General features: G+C 42.7%; 1 protein-coding gene across 1 annotated transcript in view; it reads right to left on the bottom strand.

Annotated features, from left to right (window-relative positions):
• LOC146857855 (uncharacterized) overlaps positions 1-22,377 on the bottom strand; it is a 651,000-nt gene that overhangs the window by 159,307 nt on the left and 469,316 nt on the right. The window contains exons 31-33 of the mRNA XM_085648551.1: positions 15,003-15,158; positions 12,646-12,841; positions 11,008-11,226 (exon numbers count right to left, since the gene is read on the bottom strand). Coding sequence (XP_085504677.1) covers positions 11,008-11,226; positions 12,646-12,841; positions 15,003-15,158 — 571 coding nt within the window. The remainder of the gene's footprint in view (positions 1-11,007; positions 11,227-12,645; positions 12,842-15,002; positions 15,159-22,377) is intronic.

Here is a 22,377-nt window from a genome sequence, read left to right as displayed (position 1 = left end):
AAGTTCATCACTTCCAAGTGCAGCAGGGGAGGTCTTGCATGAATTATGTAGCTATGGTAGTTTGCAAAAACTGCTGCAATTTCAATCAATAATTCTTTGTCGTCTTTATTGCATATTGCAGGGATTATGCTGACTGCCTCCTCTCTCTGAATAAACTATAAATTCTGCCCTGGGACTTTGTCTAGTCCATTTTAGCCGTATCCGTGAATTTTTGCTGAAGAGCAACTGAAGCTGAAGCTTTTCCACCTCGTTTGGCTGCCCCACAACAGAGCTCTGCTCCAGTGTTATAATTTGAGTTTCATATTCAGTGATTTCCTGCTTGCTGTCCCTTTCCTCGCCCTGCACAAATGAGAATGCCCTGTTTTGAACACTGATTTAAAGGTCTCTCAAAGGGTAAAGGGGATGGAGCCAAAGGAATATTAAAGTATTCTTTAATCGTATCATTAGGATGGTCGGTAAAGGCTTTGTTCTTCAACCACCAAGTGTTAAGACGCCAAACACCTTGTGGACTTCATGGGGCCCAAAGAATCATGTTCCTACTGATGTGTAATCCAACAGGCATCTCGGTAGTAGCGAGAACCTGCGATAGCACTAAGTAAGTAATACAATCTAGAGTAGAAGGTATGCGAGGTCGAGCAATGTGTGTATTGGCTCTTGTTCAGGTGCTCATGATGCCACACATCCCCTAAAACTATAGAGTTAGCCCACTTACCCAACCCAACGATCTAGCGATAGGGGCTGGACTGCCAATATCAAGGGCCCGGTTCAAAATCCCTTTCCAGTCGTAATCTAATAAACACACCCAACAAGGAGCACAGCAAAACCTTTGCGACAGCCCGCAGGGTATTGCCTACTCGTGCTGTGGCAACTTATATACCTCCCATTGTTTGTGGGGCAACCTCAAGTGTTCCTTCAGTTATAACATATCTGATCAGCACATCCAAATGGACCTTAGAATCACCAAGGTGAAAGACTTGTGCAGCAAGTTTGCCAACCCCCAGGAGCTTCCAATGAATCCAGCATGGAATACTCTAGCACAGTGGTTCTTAACCTATGGTCTAGGGACATCTGGAAATCCGAGAAGCCTACTCGGGGATCCGTAACGGCTTCGAAAATTTTATAATATTTACAGATAACGTTTAGATAAATGAAGAAGCAAAATGTACACTGAAAAATGTAAAACATTCTGTAAATGTGAAGGAATCTGAAATTGGAAGTTGAAAAATTAAGTTAGTATTCTCAGATTGATATGTGGGAGCAGTGCAAGTGAATCAAACCCAATATAGTAAGGACAATGGAATTTAGAAAAGATCCAGCCTTCCTATTAAAATAAAATGGTTTATTGTTTTATATTTGCTTGTGAATTAAAAACAATATCCATTCATTTGTGTATGTGTTTGATGTATGTTTGTTTCTGTAGATTGTGTGAAAGTTTTGCGGTTCAAATCCTCAAAAATGCTTAGATGGGGGTCCTCGGCTTCCAGTAATGATTCAATGGGGGTCCCTGGGTTCCAGTAAAAATTAAGTTGGAATTCACAGAAATCAAAAGGTCAAGAACCACTGCTCGAGTATAACTATGTTGGCCCAGAAAGCCACATCTATTATCCATAAAATGTGCAAGAGAATCTCTGGGGCAAAGTGTTTGGTATAAGCCTTGACTGCCCCCGATTGATCTAATCAAGCAGGCCATTGACATTTCAAGTCAGTACTTTATATTTTCCACGAGCATTGCTCATGATCTCTAGCAAACTTACATCTCTACCTGTTGCTGGTCTGGATATAAATCCCTTTTCTGCCTTTCTAACTACCTTCAATTTAACAATCACTCCCCACTGAATTCTTCTTAGCTAGAAACATCTGTCAAAATAAAGAACATCCCAAATATTGACCTATAAACTAACACACATTCTCTTACCCCAACTTTAAACAAAAGAAGCCGTAAAAACCCATTAAATTGCTAACTGGCAGTTAAGTAGAGTCTACAGTTATTCTAGAGAGTTTCATTTTGCACAGGGACTGATGCATTCTCACCTATATCTGTATCAGCTTAATCAGTTGTTGGGCTCTTTCCATTAGCAAACTTTTTCTGGAGCCCTGGGGGGTTTGGTGTCACCTCTCTCTCAATCCTCTGGCCCATTGTTCCATTGATGTTGTGAGCACTGTGGGAAAAGCGCAGTCGATAGATCTATCTGCTCCTCCACCCATTACCAGACTTGGTCAGGAAGGTCAAATTTTCAGTCACTGAGTTTTTGGTTCACTTACTCATAAGATTTCCAATGATTCTGTACCAGTTTAATGTAGTCTGTGAAAATGAAGAACTTCTGGGAGTCTTATGACAACTCACGTTCATTCCTGACCGTTCAGAAGATCTCTAGCTCTCTAATTCAGGTGACCATAGGTCTAGGTGGGGCCCCGGGAAGGGGCTTTTGCATTACTGTGTTTTGTGCCTGCTCAATAAAAAACAGACTGCGAGTAGATCCGCTGGCAGGATGAATAGTAGCCAAGTCTCTAAGAAGTGCTCTAGGTGCAGGGAACGCCACAAAGCTGAGATTGTTTTATCTTGAACAGCCATCTGCATCTACAACCTGAGCTGCCATTTCTCCCACTGAGCATTTCAATTTCTAGGCGGTCCGGTGAAGTTCTTGAATTGTGTCGGCAGGTTTCAGCCTCAGATATACAGCACATAGTCTTGCAAAGATCCTGTTTGAGAAGTGCAAAATCAACCCTAACCTCACCTATTTTATTTATTTTCAAGCACCTGTTGTGAGGATTGAATTCTCTTTAAATTAACATCTGTGAACAGATATGCTTCCTTGGCCCCTCTGCCACGATCCACTTCATGTATCTTTACCCGTTTTCACTTCTTATCTCCAACGCTCCCTTTAAACCCACCTTTACTCAGGACTGTATTGACTTGACCTACCAAACCTCTCCTCGCAGGTAGCTCAACCAGTTTAGGATGAGCCCAAGTCCTTCAAATCACCATTTTAACCTTTCCACCAAGGTCCAGACTACATACTTTTATTTCCCCCCTCAGGTACTCATTGAAAAAACGGGGTTCCAATAAAGTTAGTCACATAGGTTAGGCGCATAAGTCAACTTCCATCCCTCTGGTTAATGGCTACTAATAGTAATACTAATAGTGTCAGAGTCTTCTCCAAGAAGAGAATCCACCACATCTTTGGGCTGTCAGCTCCACGTGGCCAGAATCTTGTACAGGAGACGCACTACACCAGGCCTGTCTTCACAGCAGAGAGGCAAGCAGAGTGAATCCTCCTCACAAATAGGTTCTCGAAGTCTCCACAGGGGCCACTCTATACACGCTCCTCCATTCCAGTCAGAAGGGGCCACCAGCAGCAGGATATTACAGGATGTGGAAAAATTAAAATGGTTTCATTCCCCCTCTTCCCCATGCTGCTTGTCTACTTTTTAGGTATAGTCTGCCAGTAAAAATAATATTATGAGCCCCCAAGGTTGTATGTCTGATATAATGCTGGCTAAATGATACATATTCTTTTGAGCTATGCCTACTTCGGTATACAGACAACCGCATCTGAAGATACACCTACTTTTTATTTTTAAATAAAAACTTCACACTTGATAATAGTTTGATAAAAATATTATCAAGTGAACAGCTTTTATTTAGGCTTGCTTCAACATTATATTTTTACTCCGTTAGGTAACATCCAACTGACAGTGGAGTGGTGTTAGTTTTTTCATGATATATATATAATGTCTTCGGTAACATCTCGACTCAACTTACCAAAGCAATCTCTTGGATACACTTCCTTCTTGTGCTTCGATTCAGAGGTGATAAAGGGCTGGTGGGCATGCTTTCAGTGTACAAAGCCCTAGTACTGGTCGAGCATATTGGACATTATAGTGGATGTTCCATCATATTTTATTACTCACCATAATCATGCCATCATTTTATCACTTTGTTTCCAAGAGGGATTTAGAGTCAGCACAGACTTCAAATACAGTGAATAAGCTGAAATTATTAGCCTTAATGCCTCATTTCCAATAAATATCTGTCTTACTGGGAATGTAAAGATTTTCAGTGTGTAGGACTAATAGTGCACCTGATCATGTACACCTTCGACTGCCCTTATTATGTGTATACATAACAGCATAAAAAGGTATCTCTCAGAGACCCTTATGACATATGTCTATGACCATGAAAAGTCCAAAAAAGAAGCTTAGAATTAGGCTCCTTTCTGGGGCGTGGGTAGCTTCGGTATTTGGGTGTGGGATCAGTCAGCACTTAAGGAAATCAATCGACACCTGAAAATCCTGGAAAAACTATACAATCATGATAACTTCCCAGGGGAATTCCGGGTTGTGCAGCATTGTGAACACGGCCACTTTTCCTTTCCAAAATGCCCTGCCAATATCAAATATCAAAGACACAGAATTCTCTCCATTTTCTGTGTGGGAAAAGTTTGGACATTTTTTAGGAAAAGCAAAAGTCAACAAGAAGCCCGATGAGTTGGGGGAGAATGGCACTAGATAGAGCCTGCCGCCTCAGTTTGTTGGCATCCTGTGCGACAAGTAAGAAATGGGACACTCGTCAGGCCACGCCTCGTTTTTATAGCAGCGGCCATGTTGGGACAATCAGGAAGCCTGCTGTTCAACCATTGTTGTTACTTCAACTATTTTGAAAACGAATTGAGTTGAAGTACGGAGTGCATGATAATTATATTCAATATGAACTCTGTGAATATCGAATACTGAATATGCACTCTGCGATGTACAACATGCATTGTCCACGTCACTGAAGTAAAGTACGTTTTTGGCTTCTATTTATGTTCTATGATGCGCACGCATTACCATTTTACCAATGGAATATAGACTCACCAAAGAGGTGCAGTGAGTTTAAAGAACACTCATAAATGTGCAAGCAAATTAATTTTATATGTATGCTATAGCTGACACCTATAAGTGCATCCAGTGTTCATTATTATATTTTAACAGCGAATTCAAGGAATGACGTAAACATAAATGAGTTAACAGAACAATCAAGTGCTTTTAGACACTTAGGTGCTCCCAGTATAACTTATTTAAATTGTATTTTGTATTAATAGGGTCAATAGTTGGTAGTATCATGGACAAAACAGTTTTTGAGGAGGTCAACTATAAAATAGGGGCATCAAAATCAGTGAAATGTTTTAATCCGAATATCACATTCACTATTACAGTGGATGCAAAGGAATATGGAATTGGTGTAGTTTTGAGTCCGCATAAGGAGGGGTTAGAAAATACCACTGCATTCAATTCCAGAACATTAAAGCTGGGAGAGTACCAACACTCTGTGATCAACAAAGAGAGTTTAGTGAGCCAATAATCTGTCAAAAAAATTGAAAACAGTTCATGTAGGGTAGTAGATTCATAATTCAATCATATTATAAACCTTTGGTGCAAATTTTGAGAAAATGTTAATTGTTCTACACATTTAATCTGCTTAGCTGCATGCATGAACAAATATCCATTTGGTGTTCTCCACAGCCAGTGAAAAAAGAACCGCTGCACTGACTATTTGTCATGGTTGCCCATTTGTGTTGTTGGGGAGGACACTGAAGATGACAAGTTGGAGGATTGAATTATCACCAGTGTTGATATGGGTGGGGTGCAAGCCCTGTAAAAGGCATCAGCGAAGAAGAATGGATAGAGCAGTTGCATGATGACCAGGAGTTGGTCTGCATGTTGCATCACGTAAAGGAAGGCTGGCCTAAGAAAGGGTGTCTGGTGGCACATTTGCGGTCTTGTTGGAAACTAAAAGAGGTACTTTCATTGGAGGATGGTTTGCTGTGTCAGAATTAGAAGTTGGCTCCTCCAACAATGTTAAAAATTAAATAAACTTGCCAAAGTCATGCTAGTCACATAGGAGGAGTTCCAACTATGAAAAGGCTGAGGCAGAATTTTCGCAGCCGGGCATGTGAATACTCTTGTTCAGGGTTGCGTTAAATTTTGTAATGCTGATAAGTTCATTCCAACTCATAAAGCTTCACTCCAGTCGCTAGTTTTTCTGAATAAACTCTGGCACATATTGGGTATTGATTTGTAGGTTTAAGTCAGAGATGAAGTATTTTGTGATGTTAACTGATTGTTAATCCTAGTGGATTGCAAGGAGGTTTATTCATGAAGCACCCGTAATATCAATGGATTCTTGCAAAACATGTTAGGTAGGGATGTCCAGCAGTGGTTGTCAGTGATAATGGAGTACAATACACATCACAAGAAATGAAGTATTCTTTGTTGGTCACTGGTTTTTGGCACAAAAGTACAGTATATCACAGTCAATGGCTTAGAAGAGAGCATTAATCGAATATTTAAGTAGTGTATACAGTGCCTATGGCAGCTAACTCCAATGTGCGGAATACCCTGGACACAAAGGACTATGCCACATTCTATTCAGAAATAATCTCCTTTTTTTCATGAAGAGCAGGTGACCATCCTCTGTGTTTTGGATGGTGTGAACAATTTGTTAAGGTTCAAAATAATGGAAATGATGCAATTATATTCAGGGGTAAGACATGAGAACCCGGACGAAGCATTAAAGCTATCACGACAGAAAAGCAGGTGTCGCTCAAATCTATGTGAAACCAAGAGATTAAGGGGCCTATTAGGAGGGCGGTCAGAAAATCTCCCCGACCGCCAGGGTAGCGGGAAAAGACCTCCCACAAGGACCGCAGCATTACCACCGGTCCAATTACGATGCTCCGCAGTCGAAATCTGACCGCAGCGTCGGATTCTGGCGATTAACATTGCGGCGGTTGCTGCTGCCAGCATGTGGCGCATGTCATGCATGGCACTGCACTGCGTGGCAGGCACTGCACAGTGCCTGCCACCTGGTACAGGGACATGTAGGGGGTACCATGGGTACATCCAGTGCACCCACACACACCCCCAACACATTGGGGGCCCGCAATGGGCCCCGGGAGACAATCTCCGCATGCCTTTCCATGGAGGTTCCACCGCTGCGGAAAGGCTGGCTACCGCAGGCATCATAATCATGCCGGCGGAGCCTGGCCCTGCACCGTCATCATTGTAGCGGTCCAGTTCTGCCCTCTAGGCATGCGTGCGGACTGGTACCGGCGGAGAAGTGGCGGGCGGAGATTCTCACCGCGGCTGTCGTCACCGCCATGCTAATGGGACCGGCGGTTTTCAGGGTTGCGATCACGGGCGGATGTCCACCGCCGGTTCGGCGGTTGCCACCGCCGGCCCTGCGGCGGCCATCCGCCCGCCATCCTAATAGACCCCATAGTTGTGATAACAAAAATCTGCATGGCAAATGGGCCTCTAAATGCTCTTAGATGAGCAAGGTGGTCAGAAATGGAAAACGCTCTGTGGGTGCGGCAGATGGTAGGGTACAACATCAAAATTATCTCCAAATTTTCCACTGTTCTGAGTTTGAGCCTAAGAAAAGCGAGAGAATCTAAAACGTATGCTTTAATGGAAGACCTGTGTGGAACACAAAGGTCAGTGTCCTGCTGCACGCAGCCAGGCATTAACTTCTATTACAGAGGTATATGGTAAGAATATGCTAAGGAATGTGGCAGAAATTGTGAATGAGCGAGCATTGTTGTCACTGGTGGAATGGTGTCTAAAGGCAGATTGAGGGTCACTCATTTGTAAAGAAGGTGCAAACACCAAGCAAAATGAAAGATTTTGTTCTAAACTAATGCCTTATATTATATTAGCTGTGCTATCTTATTATATAACTGGCAGCTACTTCGTTCTCTGATGACAATAAACTTCTATACTTTATCTACCTTGTTATGCCTAACATTAGAGACACATCTTTACACCATGCTAGTTGAATACATGCATGTGAGCGAGTGGCATCTTCAGGGGATATCTCAGAAAATGCTGGGTGCAAAACTCACCTAAAATACACAAATGTTAACACAGGGGCGAGTACCTTCCTAACAGGTATTTACCTATTTACTTACTTAGCTTAGCATCTTGAGCATCTCCTCTTTGGCCATGTGATTTAAACTATGCTTTGTGTTTGTAACCTGCTTCCAAACTGACACAAGTTAAAATGTGTCCTTAGAGATACATGCGAAGGGTTTCAGGTATACGTTAAGTAGTGGCGCCCACAAGTGTGTACGTAATTAGTCTACAATTAAATATACAACGGTGCAACGAGGGTAAGGGGGAACAACCCTAAACCCCCCAAGTTGACCAAGGTCACAATTTGTATAAAATAGGATACCCATGCACAAATCAAAAGTTCAGATTCTGTGAGTACAGTAAGTAATGGAGAGAACACAAGTTCAAGAAACACTTCGTACGTCCAAAAGAATGAATATTTCTTGCTTTAATAACGTTCCGTTGCCCAGCCAACACGTGTTTCGTCTGGGTGTAAACCCACGACTTCTTCAGGGCCACAAGAAACATATAAGAATACATTGTAGAAATAGTCGTAATCTTAACAGACGGTGGTCATGTAAACGAAAGGAATACCAAGACACCGCGACAATCAGTGAAAGAGTAAAGTCCAATCAAAAGTCCCAGGAGCAAAAGATGCTGTGTAACATGACACAGAAAAAACAAAAAACAAGCAAGCACTGTACAGAAAAGTAACACCTGTGACGTGATACCAGAAGCATGGTACAGAAAAACATAATATATAGGTACCAGCTCTATTACATGACATTGTATGGAAAAACATAAGTAGGTAGTACAGAGTAACATAAACAAGTCATGTTAGCAGGTTAATGTACTAATGATGAAAGAAAACGTCACATAGGAAAAATTAAGATTCCTAAAATCCAAGACACATTATTCGCAAGGAGTATCGCAGACATTGAGTTAATAAAATATCATATTAAAAACAGTATAGCCCCTGGTTGACGTTATAACGTCTTTCAGGTCACTTCCGGGTGTTGCTACTTTCGGAATCCCATTGAACTGGTGGCCTACTCGTCTTCCAGGTAAGAGTGGTCTCAACGTGGTCTCACACGTAGTCTCAGACGTAGTGGTTAACGATAGTGACTTGGTACTTCAAGCACAGACTGTTAATTAGAGTGACATGTGGCTTTGGTATTTTAAAGTCGGCTAACGTAACTTGCAATTCTCTTACTTACTACGGCATAATTGAATACTCACTGTGCCGTTGTTCTTTTCACTAGAACTGCGTTTGACCATTCTTATGTACGGAGTACTCACTTCAACCTAATTTAGTGAGACACATATCTTGTTACATGATTACCTGGCGTACCCTCCTTTTACTTTTTTACCGTATTCGGTTGACTTAACTCACCAATACTTACATCAGGTTAGGCACTGTTTTCCATGTACTGGGAAATGTTGTGACCTGGGTAGATGCACTGTAGAGGCTGGTAGCGGAACTTAGACTCTCTGTCTGCCACGTCCTCTTTAGAGATATTGTGTGCTTTTATAGTTTGACTAGCACTAAGTTACACATGTATATAGAACATCCTTTATCTTATGTTGTGAGACACATACCTCGCTACATGAGTACCTGATTATATCTCTTGTTATCTTTGGAACCTTATACGGTTGACTTTACTCACTATTCCTGACGTCAGGTTAGACACGTTGTCTTACCTCTTAGTGCCTATGTCCTCTTACATTTTCCTTGTAGGTCATTGTCGTAAGGGGTACTTACCCGTGGTACACGTGCATAGTCTGCATCACTCATTTGTATTCCTGCACAGCCGGGACGGAATTAGAACCGGCGGAGAGGTGAGCTGTCCCTTTACTTAGGTTAATATATTTTTTGTATCTGTTGATGTTCACTGTCCGGATTATTTGCCGCTCGTTGACTCACGAGACGTCCATTCTCCTTTGTTCTTATAGACTGTATACTCTACCCTGTTTCGCCTGATAGGTAAGACCTGGAGCTAGTTTGTGTTCACCCCTTGGCATGATCGGACTTATTAGTACTCCTTCTTTTGTTTACTGATCTATGTTCTTTCCCTCCTTCTTCCTTTGTTTCTTGATGATCTGCAGCAGGGTACCTACTGTACCCCTGCTGCGGACCCACATATGACTATACTGTTTTTAATATGATATTTTATTAACTCAATGTCTGCGATACTCCTTGCGAATAATGTGTCTTGGATTTTAGGAATCTTAATTTTTCCTATGTGACGTTTTCTTTCATCATTAGTACATTAACCTGCTAACATGACTTGTTTATGTTACTCTGTACTACCTACTTAGGTTTTTCCATACAATGTCATGTAATAGAACTGGTACCTATATATTATGTTTTTCTGTACCATGCTTCTGGTATCACGTCACAGGTGTTACTTTCCTGTACAGTGCTTGCTTGTTTTTTGTTTTTTCTGTGTCATGTTACACAGCATCTTTTGCTCCTGGGACTTTTGATTGGACTTTACTCTTTCACTGATTGTCGCGGTGTCTTGGTATTCCTTTTGTTTACATGACCACCGTCTGTTAAGATTACGACTATTTCTACAATGTATTCTTATATGTTTCTTGTAGCCCTGAAGAAGTCGTGGGTTTACACCCTGACGAAACACGTGTTGGCTGGGCAACGGAACATTATTAAAGCAAGAAATATTCATTCTTTTGGACGTACGAAGTGTTTCTTGAACTTGTGTTCTCTCCATTACTTACTGTACTCACAGAATCTGCACTTTTGACGTGTGCATGGGTATCCTATGTTATTAAAATGTGTCCTTGTCTGTTCTACAGAACTGGACACAAAACTCCACATTAGATGGTAATAGCTGCAATTAGACCCACTACATAGTCGAGGCCTGAGACACAGTACACAACATAGAAGCAGTGGCCCTGAGAACTGGACACAGTTCTCCAGCCAAGACTCCCATAAATGGACACATTAACTTAGATTACAAATGGGAGTCCAAAAGTCGCTTATTAAAACAAGCATAGAGTAATATGCCACCCCTCTCTTTTTAGTATTGTTCAAGAGGACCAATCACACTCCTCCTTTGGTGTACTGACACAGTGTATGTGTATTCTCTCCTCCCTGGGCTCAAATCCTACCTCTTCACTTCATCACGTAGTCGTCGCTGGTCCCACTGTGGCGCCTTGATAGCGCCATAAAGCAGTAGGTGTTCTTTGCAGGTAAGATGAGAAAACAGCACGTCATACTGCATGCAGACCCCCATACTCTTCCTGATGTGATCCAGGTGGGTTTGGATGTCCTCCCCGTACACATTGATGGTCCCTGATGTGGCGCTGAAGAGGCCTGTCAGCATAGAGCTGTTGGAACAAGAATGGTAGATGTGATGAAATAGGTGAATCTGATTCAAAATACAAGAAACCAATCATCAATTTTGCTCGCGTGGGCTGAAACACAGAATTATGGAATAATGGAACTTGGGTACGTTGATTGAATAGGCTCTGAAACCCAACACATCCCTGATTTGGCGTGCCTGAGGTATTAGACATAATACAAGTAGCCATTACCAAGGCCACCCTGACAGACTAATACTTGCCAAATTTAGAGATCGCTGCCAGCGATGATCGCTATACCAACAGATTAGCGGTTCCTCTGAAGGTACGAAAGGTATGGTGAACGGTTGCTGTCTCTTGATGGCCTTCCATCAATTTTTTGCTTTTTAAAAACAAACACTCAAGCTGGCAGTTCGTTTAAAAAAAATAATATTAATAACTAATGACTTCAACACCCAAGGAGTTTTTCCCTGCGTGGGGGGAGGTTATTCTTTTGTATTTTTTATATTTCTGTTCATCACTGTCAGGTAATTCCCTGGCAATGATAGACAGAAAAATGGACATCTGACCGTCGGCCCTAAATAGGGCAGGCAGTGTGGTCTACCAGCTGCGTCTCTGTCAGGCTGCCAGAGTAAGCTTTCCATCTACTAAGGCAACTGGGGTACCATAGTGGAAAGCTGATGGTCCAGGTGATACTAAATAGCTCGGGCACACGGAGAGTTTGACGAACATGTTTGTGATAGAGTACCCTTTCTGCCAAACTCTAAATCGTGCCCTAAACTCATAATTCTTTTAATCCTTGTAAAGGACGCTCCGATCTAGAGATCATTGTAATTGATAACCTATAACTAGCCATCAACAATAAAAATACACTCAAGAGGGCCAATTGGCGATAGAACTTGTGAACACCGTCCTATACCAAAAATTATATAATATAAAATAACATTCACGTAATACACCTATAGATATAAAGTATAGTATATAGTATGTAACACATAAGGGATAAGATATAACACATAACATATAGCAAATAATAAAACAACATAAAATAACATTAACCATGTCACATTATATATAGCATATACGTTATGTGACATACCATAACATAAAATACACACAAGCACACCTTTTTTTATATGTATTACCTTTTTTGGAGTCTAATTAAACATGCCTGCACATGGCTATCTTAATACATATGCCAAATTACGCAATATTGAATCTGGATGACAAGATGTCACAATGACAGCACGACCCTTTTTACATTCACCATGTATAGATTTCTAAATTGAAGCTCCAGGTTCCGACATGAGGCAGTGTTGCATCGCCCATTAGTATTAAAGCCACACCCTTCTTCCTTTCTTTTTGAGGACAAGCTACAGTCCAGGGTAACAACATTTAGGCTTCTTGTGGGAGTCAGCCATGTTTGCCTCTCCCACGGATACTTACATGGTGGTTGTCTTCCCAGCACCGTTATGTCCCAGGAGCGAGGTGATTTGGCCTTCGTAAAAGTTCATGTTCAAGTTGCTGACGGCTGCCTTGGAATTGAAGATCTTGGTCAGCCCATGGAGGGACACACCAGCAACCAAGCCATGGGGCTCGGGTTCGAAAACTGGAGACAGGTCAGACGGGTCCGACTCAGCACCTTGAAAAGGATGGAAGTGGATGTCAGCGACAGTGCGCCTTCACTCAGTAGGAAATGCTTTGAGTTCTCGCATCAGTGGGGGTTTGAATCTTCTGTAGACTTATGGCTTTGGGTTTCAAGCTAATGGAAAATGGTATGTCTGAGAGCCCTGAGGCCCAAAGTCCTCCTTAGTGAAAGCTTCTCGCACTTGCTTCTAGAAAGTGAGGCAAGGCAACAGGATTCACACTTGCCACATAATCCACTATCTGTTGCACGTGTGTATAAATGACAAAATAGCAACATAATGCTGCCCAGAAAGTGTTGCATTATGGCGAGTAATTTGCCTTTTCTTGCTGCATAATTTAGTAAACTATGCGGTATAATTTCAGTGGCCCAAGGTGTTGGTACTGATGTAAATTAAATCTGCTCAGAAAGGTGAGAGGGCATTTCAGCAACATTCTTACTCTCACCCTCTCCCAAGAGACATCATTAGAGGTGATAGTGGTGTGCTAATGCTGATGAGAACGTTATAAGAAACAGTACTGAGAATCGTTACATATCTGCACTTGTCTGTCCAGCTGGGTGGTGGGTTCCTGGTTTTTCACCTGTGATGTTGGATGCGTGTGGGATTGCTAAGATCCATGAGAGTCAAAACTGCAGTGCATAATGGGGACATGTTTTGAGACCTTGTTCACTCAGCTTGAAGGGGCTGCGATTAGCAAATAGCATCCCCAACATGGCGTCCCTGGAGGACCTTGGAGGAAAGCTGGGTCTAACTAAGAAAACTTCAAAGCAGATTCTAATGTTTGAAATGATTTTGAGCAAATGCAAAAACAACAGTTGATGGACAGAATGCAGAACAATGTCATACATTCACCCCAGTACAGAGATCTGGGCCTAAATCCATCGTTTATTTGCTCACCATGCCACCCCAGTTTAGACCTGAAATGATTTTGAGCCCTGAAACATCATAAAGCCATAGGCGACAAGACAGAGGATAGACATGCACTGTACCCTTCTTGGGAAAGGACATGGCACTCTCAGCCATGATATTTTTTAACACAGATCAATAGAGAAGACAGGATAGACATGCACCGTACCCTTCTTCGGAAAGGACACAGCACTCTCAGCCATGATGATTGTAAACACAGATCCGAAGGCAAGAAGACAGAGTGTAGATATGCCCCCTACTCTTCTTCAGAAAGGAAATGACACTCCCAACCATGATATTTGTGAAAACAGATCCGAAGGCAAGAAGAGAGAGGATAGACATGCACTGTACCCTTCTTCTCACAGGACATGGCACTCCCAGCCATGATATTTGTGAAAACAGATCCGAAGGCCAGAAGAGAGAGGATAGGCATGCACTGTACCCTTCTTCTCACGGGACATGGCACTCTCAGCCATGATATTTTTTAACACAGATCGATAGAGAAGACAGGATAGACATGCACCGTACCCTTCTTCGGTAAGGACATGGCACTCTCAGCCATGATGATTGTAAACACAGATCCGAAGGCAAGAAGACAGAGTGTAGATATGCCCCCTACTCTTCTTCAGAAAGGAAATGGCACTCCCAGCCATGATATTTGTGAACACAGATCGATAGAGAAGAAGACAGGATAGACATGCACTGAACCCTTCTTCGGAAATGACACAGCACTCTCAGCCATGATATTTGTGAACACAGATATGAAGGCAGGAAGAGAGAAAATTGACATGCACCATACCCTTCTTCAGAAAGGACATGGCACTCCCAGCCATGATTTTTGTGAACGCAGATCCGAAGGCAAGAAGAGAGAGGCTAGACATGCACTGTACTCTTCTTCTCACGGGACATGGCACTCCCAGCCATGATATTTGAGAACACAGATCAATATAGAAGAAGACAGGATAGACATGCACCGTACCCTTCTTCGGAAATGACACAGCACTCTCAGCCATGATATTTGTGAACACAGATATGAAGGCAAGAAGACAGAGGATAGATATGCACCGTACCCTTCCTCGGAAAGGACATGGCACTCCCAGCCATGATATTTGTGAAAACATATCCAAAGGCAAGAAGAGAGAGGATAGACATGCACTGTACCCTTCTTCAGAAAGGGCATGGCACTCCCAGCCATGATGTTTGTGAACACAGATCGAAGGCAAGAAGATAGAGGATAGACATGCACTGTACCCTTCTTCTCACGGGACATGGCACTCTCAGCCATTAAGTTGGTGACCATCAACCCGCTTGACTTCTTCCTTATGCAGACAGATGAAAGACCGCAGCATTCTTTCCAGAAGGAAGGCTGGAATGGGAAGTACCATGGGGAGCCTATGCCGTATCTCCCTGTAAACGAAATACAAACAACACAGGTAAGTAGATCATATCCCACCAGAACAACAGAGAAAGACTACAATAAACAAGGAGTTGGGGATTGCATGCTATGTCTTGAGTGAACACTCGTACCATTATGGGTGAACATGATATCCGTACTACCACGCCAGCCGAAGCGGCAAGAGCTCTACATATTCACACACTTGGCTCATGTGGATTAAACAATGGTCAGTGATTCAAACTATAGAGGCTAGCTAATGCAGCAGTTCTTAACCTTTCGACGTCCGTGGTCTTCCACTGAATCACAACTGGAAGTTGAGGACCCTTGCCTCAAAGCAATACACAAATATACATAGACAAGTATGAATCAAACAAATACATAAATATTTCAATATTATATTTAATTGACCAACAAACAAACAAACAAAAAACGTTATAATCAATACTTAAATGGGAAACTTGAAGCAAAATCTAGCTTTATTTCCACAAGATAAGCCAATATTCTTGAATATAGAATAATCCTATCTTTTTTGCACCTAATGCACGCTCTTTTTCTGTCGGCGCATACCACTGTTGCTTGACTTGAGGCCTTCAGTGGTCCATAACAGATTATGTTGCTGTCCTTTCACTTCCCCCACAAATTATGATAATGATACCTTCTTAATTTTTAGCGTTTAATTTCAAATTTCTTCACATTTACAGAGTGTTTTGAACCCGGATATGGAAGAGATTGTGATTCAGAATCTTAGACATTCGTATTTTTGATAATTCATCTCCTGCTTAGAAGACAGAGAAGTGACCAAGTTCTTCACCACAAAAGAACAGACACAAAGGAAGGTGGGTGTGCTTGCTGCCAGGAAAAAGAGTGTTGGGGGCGTCATAGATATTTTAAGATTGTTCCCTTTTAGGGTTCCAAAGACCAGATTAGTTGGTCGACAGGGACAGACCCAGGACTTTCTAACATTATCTTAAATAATTCCGAATGTTTGATTGATGTAACACGCTGGCTAGGGATGGAAAAGAAAAATGCAGTCTGCAGCTAGAAAGAAGCAACTTTTAACAGAAAGAGGGCACTGTCGGGCTGGACTGCGGCCCAGCATATCTCTCTTTAACAAGTGTTTGTCCTCATAACCCATGCATACCATGCTTATTCACATGGAAAGTGCGACTGATAGCCTTGGTGCTCACACATTTTATCCAGGAAGCTGGTGAGATGATGTGCTTGGAAACTAAAAAAAAAAACAACCACAAAACGCAAATTTGATGTGTACATGTTTTTGTGGAATCATAAAAGAACTCTAACCCAACTTAAGTTAATATCTGATGCTCTGGCAGCAGTCTCTAGATGGAGTATGTATTGGAATTGATGGCAAAGTGTTAAACTCTTGTTTTGGGCAGCATCTTACTGGGATTGACTAATGAGTACCCTATGAAATAGCGTAACATGTTAGTCGTATCGCTTTAAAGTGCCTCATCTGTGACTGAGTGAGTGCTGTACACAATGTCGCCTATACTTGGCACCAGTGTAAAATTACCCAGCAGTGGAGCAATCGCTGTAATGTCACCTATAGTACTTGGCCACATAATGGGATACTGCTTGAATCCCTAATTCGGGAAAGGTGCCACCTGCGCTGAATCACACAGAGCATTCAACTCTCTACTTAATATGCAGGAGCCAAACTTGTGGCTCCTCTCTCACATTTATTTGATGTCCTGCGTAGATTAGCTCACATATGGGTCTTCAATACAGATATCTTCCCTACCATGCAGAAGTTAAAAACCTTCTTCAGGATATCTCACACTGAAGCATATATTCACTTTCAACCCAGTCCAATAGAAAACAAGCACTGGAAAAGCCAAGCTGTCTTGCTTTAATGTGTCAATTCTTTTATGACAATCCCCAATTTATGGGATTCTGCAAGGTCAATGCTATCACCATTACTATGTAATCTTTATCCGACCTCCTATCTTTTCTCATCTAGTCATTTGGTTTGACTTTTTAGGTCTCACTTGAAACAGCCTATGTGCTGTCGTTTGCTAAGATCTTTTGTTAACTTAACTTTTAAAAGGGGGCTTACAGCAATTGGTCGGCTTCATTGTCACTCTGATTTCCTTGTTTCTCTTTGATGAGCCCATCCAGTTTCACTTTCTCTTTGTATCATAGACCAAGTATTAATGAATTTCTTTACAGGTATCCTTCTGCTGATTGGGCTTGAATTACAGTACTTTTTTTTTCTCCCTCCTGCTTTGTTGCTTGTTGGCATTGTCCCTCCCACCCCGTTGCTTGTTGACCCTGTCCCTCTTGCCTCGTTGCTTCCTGCTTCATCCATTCATCCTGCCTTGTTCTGCCTGTACCTTGTTGAACTGTCTTTCTTGTCCAGTTGATCTCCATTGCTTGTTTATTTATAGAGCAGACTTGGCACTATGGCATTGGAGCACTTTACGTAATCACCAGTTACATTACATAAAGTTGGATTCATTTATTAGGCATGGGGAGATTAAACAAAATGCCCAGGATGTTGTGCCAACACCGAGACTAGAACCTAGTCACTCAGTTCCCACAATGGCTACTGAGTTAATGATTAATTACATAGGATACCTTTTATTGAAGAGATTTTCTGTAAGGAAGTTGTATCCTATATCCTTTCCTCTCATTACAGACATCCCTCTCTCCCCTCCCGAGCACTGAATTTATATCCATTACTACTGGTTGCGTGGATAAGCATTAATTTATTAGCCATGGGGAGATTGACTGATGCGCCCAGAATCACAGAATGCTCAGCCTACACTGAGGCTCAAACCTGGTTGCCCAGCTCCAAAGTCAGCAGCTTTGACCATATTGCCCCATCCTTTGCATACCATCCCTGCCCCTCTATTGCTCATTGCGTCAGTGTGCTCCTCCCCAAGCTGTGTCTTGTTTTAAAGCCTCCCTGATCAGTGGCATAGCTAGCCCTTGGGCCGCCCGTGGCGGTCCCTGCATTTGCTGCCCCGTGGCGGCCGCAGTGAAGAATGGTGGGGGGTGCCGAAAAGCTTGCATTGAGGAGCAGGGGGTGGGGTGCTTGCTATTGCCGCCTGAGATGGCAGGTAAGAGCAGGAGGAGGTCGCTGCCCCCAAAACTTGTGCCGCCCGGGGCTGACCACACCCCTACCTCCCTTACCTACACCACTGTCTCTGACAAACTTTTAGCACAAACTCTGCCCAAGGACACTGGAGCGCTTTACGTTATCTTGTTAGTAAAGACCTTAGAAAGCCTAATCTTTAACTATGAAGTTCAATAACATAAGGAGCGCCAAGCAAAGCAAATAACATTCACCATTCCTTTTTATTATTGTTGGAAAGTGGGTTATTGGTAGGGGCAAATGTAGATCTGCCACTGGCAATAAGGCTACTAACACATGATACGACTCAGCATAGGTCTTAGAAAATTATTCCTATGCTCCACCCTTGGTAACGTTGCTGCGAGCAGACAGGCTTAACTTCAAAGACAGGTATGTACAGCATTTAAAAACACCATTTCAGTAAATATTTAAGACACAACACATAATAAAAATCCAACACCACTTTATAAAAATAGGAAATATTTTTATCTTTAAAATGACACCAAAACGACAAAAATTCAATGTAGGGAACGGGAGATATGAATTTTCAAAGATTTAATAAAATATAGCACTTGGAAGATTATAGCACCATATTGTGATACCTGCTCGCGATAGACCAGGCCAAAGTCAAAGATTCAGCCCTGAGCGGCTACAGCTCGCGGCAGGTCCCGGTCTCAGTTTCTACCTTCACACTTAGAAAACTTTTCTGGAGCTTTTCTTCCGAGGGCCCTCAAAGTTCCCAGCCAGTCCGGATCCAGTGAGGCTTCGCTGGCTTGCTTGTGACAAGGTCCCAGTCAACTTCCCTGGAGTGGACTTAAAAAATTTCACAAGATCGCTTCAGCGGGGCAACCCAGGAATCCAGGCCGGCACGCGATGGAAGGCAGGCGGCTTGGCTCTCGCGGTTGTTCCCGGTCACCTTTTCTACAAGCGGACTTAGAAACTTTCTGGAGCTTTTTCTCGCGGGGTCTCTCGATGCTCCTCATGTAGCCGGATCCGGTGAGGATTCTTCGGCTTCAGTTTTCTTCTAATCCCGGTCCAACTCTGGAAGTTGGACCCATGGAGCTTTTAGCGGGACGAACCTGGATGGCTTGGCCGGCTCGCGGTTGAAGGCAAGCGGCCTGGCTGGCCAGGTTGAGTCGGTCCCTTTATGGAGCTTTTTTTCAAAGTTGCTCCAAAGTTCTCCAAACTTCTTGAACTTCTTCCTGACATTCCTCAAGGAGTCCCAAAGTATCTAAAAATTACTCCAAGGGTCTGGAAGCTCCAAGATGGTCCTTGAAAGTTGAGGACGTCAATTCCCACAATCCACTGGTACAAAACACTTACAAATCCACTGATGGTTCTCCAAGGTCTAGATTTAGTTGGTGGTGTTCCAGATGAGCTCTTTTAACCTGTAGCTTTCAGGGAATCCACTCTTTAGTTCCTTTTTCAGCACGATAATCCACAGGGTTGTAGTTTCAGATGGTGCAGTCTTCAGAGGTCAGGCCTTAGAAATCTTTGCACAGCAAAACTTATCAGTAGGGCACTTCTTGCTTCAGTAAGTTTCAAGCAGCAGATCTGAGAGGCTCTGCCCCTCTCATATACTTATTCCAAGTTCTCTGGGTCATGCAGGAGGTCACTTCTGACCAATGGGATCAGGGTAACTCCTCAAAGATATGACCACATCCTTTAGAGTGTGGCGTTATTTTGTCCCAGAGTGCATCAAATCTTCCAAATCCATAATGGCTGATTTTCCAGCAAGGAGGTAAGAGCTGGCTAAACACACCACTAGGATGGCTAATTTACTTAGACTCTCCCCCCTGCATCTCCTCATACCTTCCTTAATCCTACCATCTGCCTGAGGTGGTAAGTTCAGAGTTGTAAATGACACAGGTTTCTGCTCTCCTCTTTGAAGACCATGGTTTACGACTCCTCCCCCTGGCCTGGCATTCCTATGGAACAGCACACTGCCCAGCCAGCTGAGCTGGTCAACTCCAGGGGCTCTTTATCACCTCTACAAGGCAGCCTGGTTAATCCACTTAACTCTAACCAATCAGGGCAGACCACTGGAAGGCTGAATTTGGACTTACAAACAAGAAAGTCTTATAACTTCTTGTATGTTCACTTTAAATCCTTCACTGCCTGTGTAGCAGCGTTGTACTGAGGTTGCTCATTTTCTTGGTCCTGAGGAAGACCCCGTTTGAAGGAACTACTGAGAATCTGTGTTTTTCTGGGGTCAAAACGTCGAGTTTTCCTTCACCTTGACCTGTACCTGTAAGTATTTGAATGGCATTTCTAGCCCTCTCTCCTATCAAGAGTTATTAATCCATAACTTCCTACCATGTTAACCTATGTAGGAGGAGATTTGCAATAGGAAAAATGACTTGGGCCATTTTTCCAGCACCAGGACTTACAAAAGCACATTTTATAAGTACGTTGCTTATATCTACAGGACCCCCACCCTATGGGACAACTAGGGGAGACTTTAGGGGTTCTAAATCTGTAGAAATATTGCAGATCCTCCCTCCACAGTGCTCCTAGCATCAAAGTCGAATTTGAGCAGCACTTTACTACAATGTGGGGAGTGAAATGTGAAATTACACTTTACCCAGGCAAATAAAAACTCATTTTATAAGGGTGTACCTTATAAATACCTAACCCCCTACCCCTGGGATACCTAGGTTATCCATTGTTAAGTGCCCCAAACACCAAAGTCGAGTGTGGGCACAATTTACTTTTTAAAAGCAGTCCTGGCACCCAGGGCTGCTTTTAAACTGACCTCAGTCTTCAGCAGTGCGCACATACAAGTGCAAAAAGAGCTGCTGGCCTCTAAACTGCCATGCCCTAGGGTACTAGGGACTTCTAGGTAGTTTCAACCCCCTGCCCTATTATATACTAGGGGCTTATAGGGTAGGTCATGCCAATAACAGGGGTACCCCACCATAACATTGTGTACCCTAGTGTATGTAGGTGTTTTAACTGTATTCTAATATGTCTCTTTTCAGCATAGCACTGGCCCTGGGCCTGGTTAGGCAGAGCCCAGGGTCAGTCAGAGTCAGTTACCACCAGTACCAGTCAGCAATATGTTGGGGAGTGTCCAGGGCACAGGATGACTTTGCAACAATTATCAAAAATATACATTTTAAAATCAACACAGAATACTGATGACTCCATTGAATCAGTCCTGTTCTATGAGTAAACTAGATACAGTTGTCTAATCTTCATCTCTTGATAGGATATACAAATATACAGGTCACAGAGATAACCTTTCTTCACAAATTAAATACACTATGTTTGGCCTAGATCGTGGATAATTCTTGGTAGGATTGATACAATAAAAAATAGTGTTATGACACGGGAAATAATGACTGCGTCATACCTTTTTTTTTTCTTTCTGCTGTGCTGCTGTGCAACATAGGTAAAAACGTTTACAAAGTCAATAGCTCACATAGGCAAAACCTATTGACTTTGGCAATGACCCTCAGATCATCTTTAAGATTGATTGTGGCTTGAGGCAGAGGGCTGATAATGTGTATGATTGTTTATAAAGTGTGGAGTCTTGGATGTGTCCGAATAAACTCAACTGAATGGGTCAAAACAGAAATCTTGTCTGCCTTTATACCCTTTCTAGCTTGGGTGCTCTTGTTATGGCCATCTTGTCTCGACGGTGAAAAACCCACTCCAGAGCAACGAGTTAAGAACTGCAGGGGTAAATTCGACTCTTGTTTTGCCTTGTCAAATCATATTATCTCTTGTCATCTCCAGTCTGTTTGAACTGAGCACCTTAAAGCGGGTTCTACATCTGCTCTCATTCTCCTGATTCTAAATACGCTTATTGCAGCTAGACTGGACTCTTGTCAGTGGCGTAGCCATGTCATGGGTCCGAGTGCAAGGATGGAAAAAGCTCCCTGGCTGCTGCTTGAGCTGTGAAATACGGTAATAATCAGGGTTCAGTGAGCCTCTCAAGTCGCTGGGCCCTGGTGCCACTGCACCCGTAGCACCAATGCAATCTACGCCCCTCACTATTGGAATGACGTCTAATATGCTCTAGTGACAATGGCTGCCAAGAAGCTGTTCACTATGGCGGCTGGGCTTGTCTTGAACTTGAAAAGAGCTGTTCTTGTTTCTCCTCCTCTAGCCTCTTTAAATTCGCTCCT

Source organism: Triturus cristatus, chromosome 3_2, assembly GCF_964204655.1.
Source record: "Triturus cristatus chromosome 3_2, aTriCri1.1, whole genome shotgun sequence".
In the NCBI taxonomy this organism is placed as follows: Eukaryota; Metazoa; Chordata; class Amphibia; order Caudata; family Salamandridae; genus Triturus; species Triturus cristatus.
The sequence above is the reverse complement of the archived record's forward strand: the minus strand, read 5'-3'. Positions and strand labels throughout refer to the sequence as shown.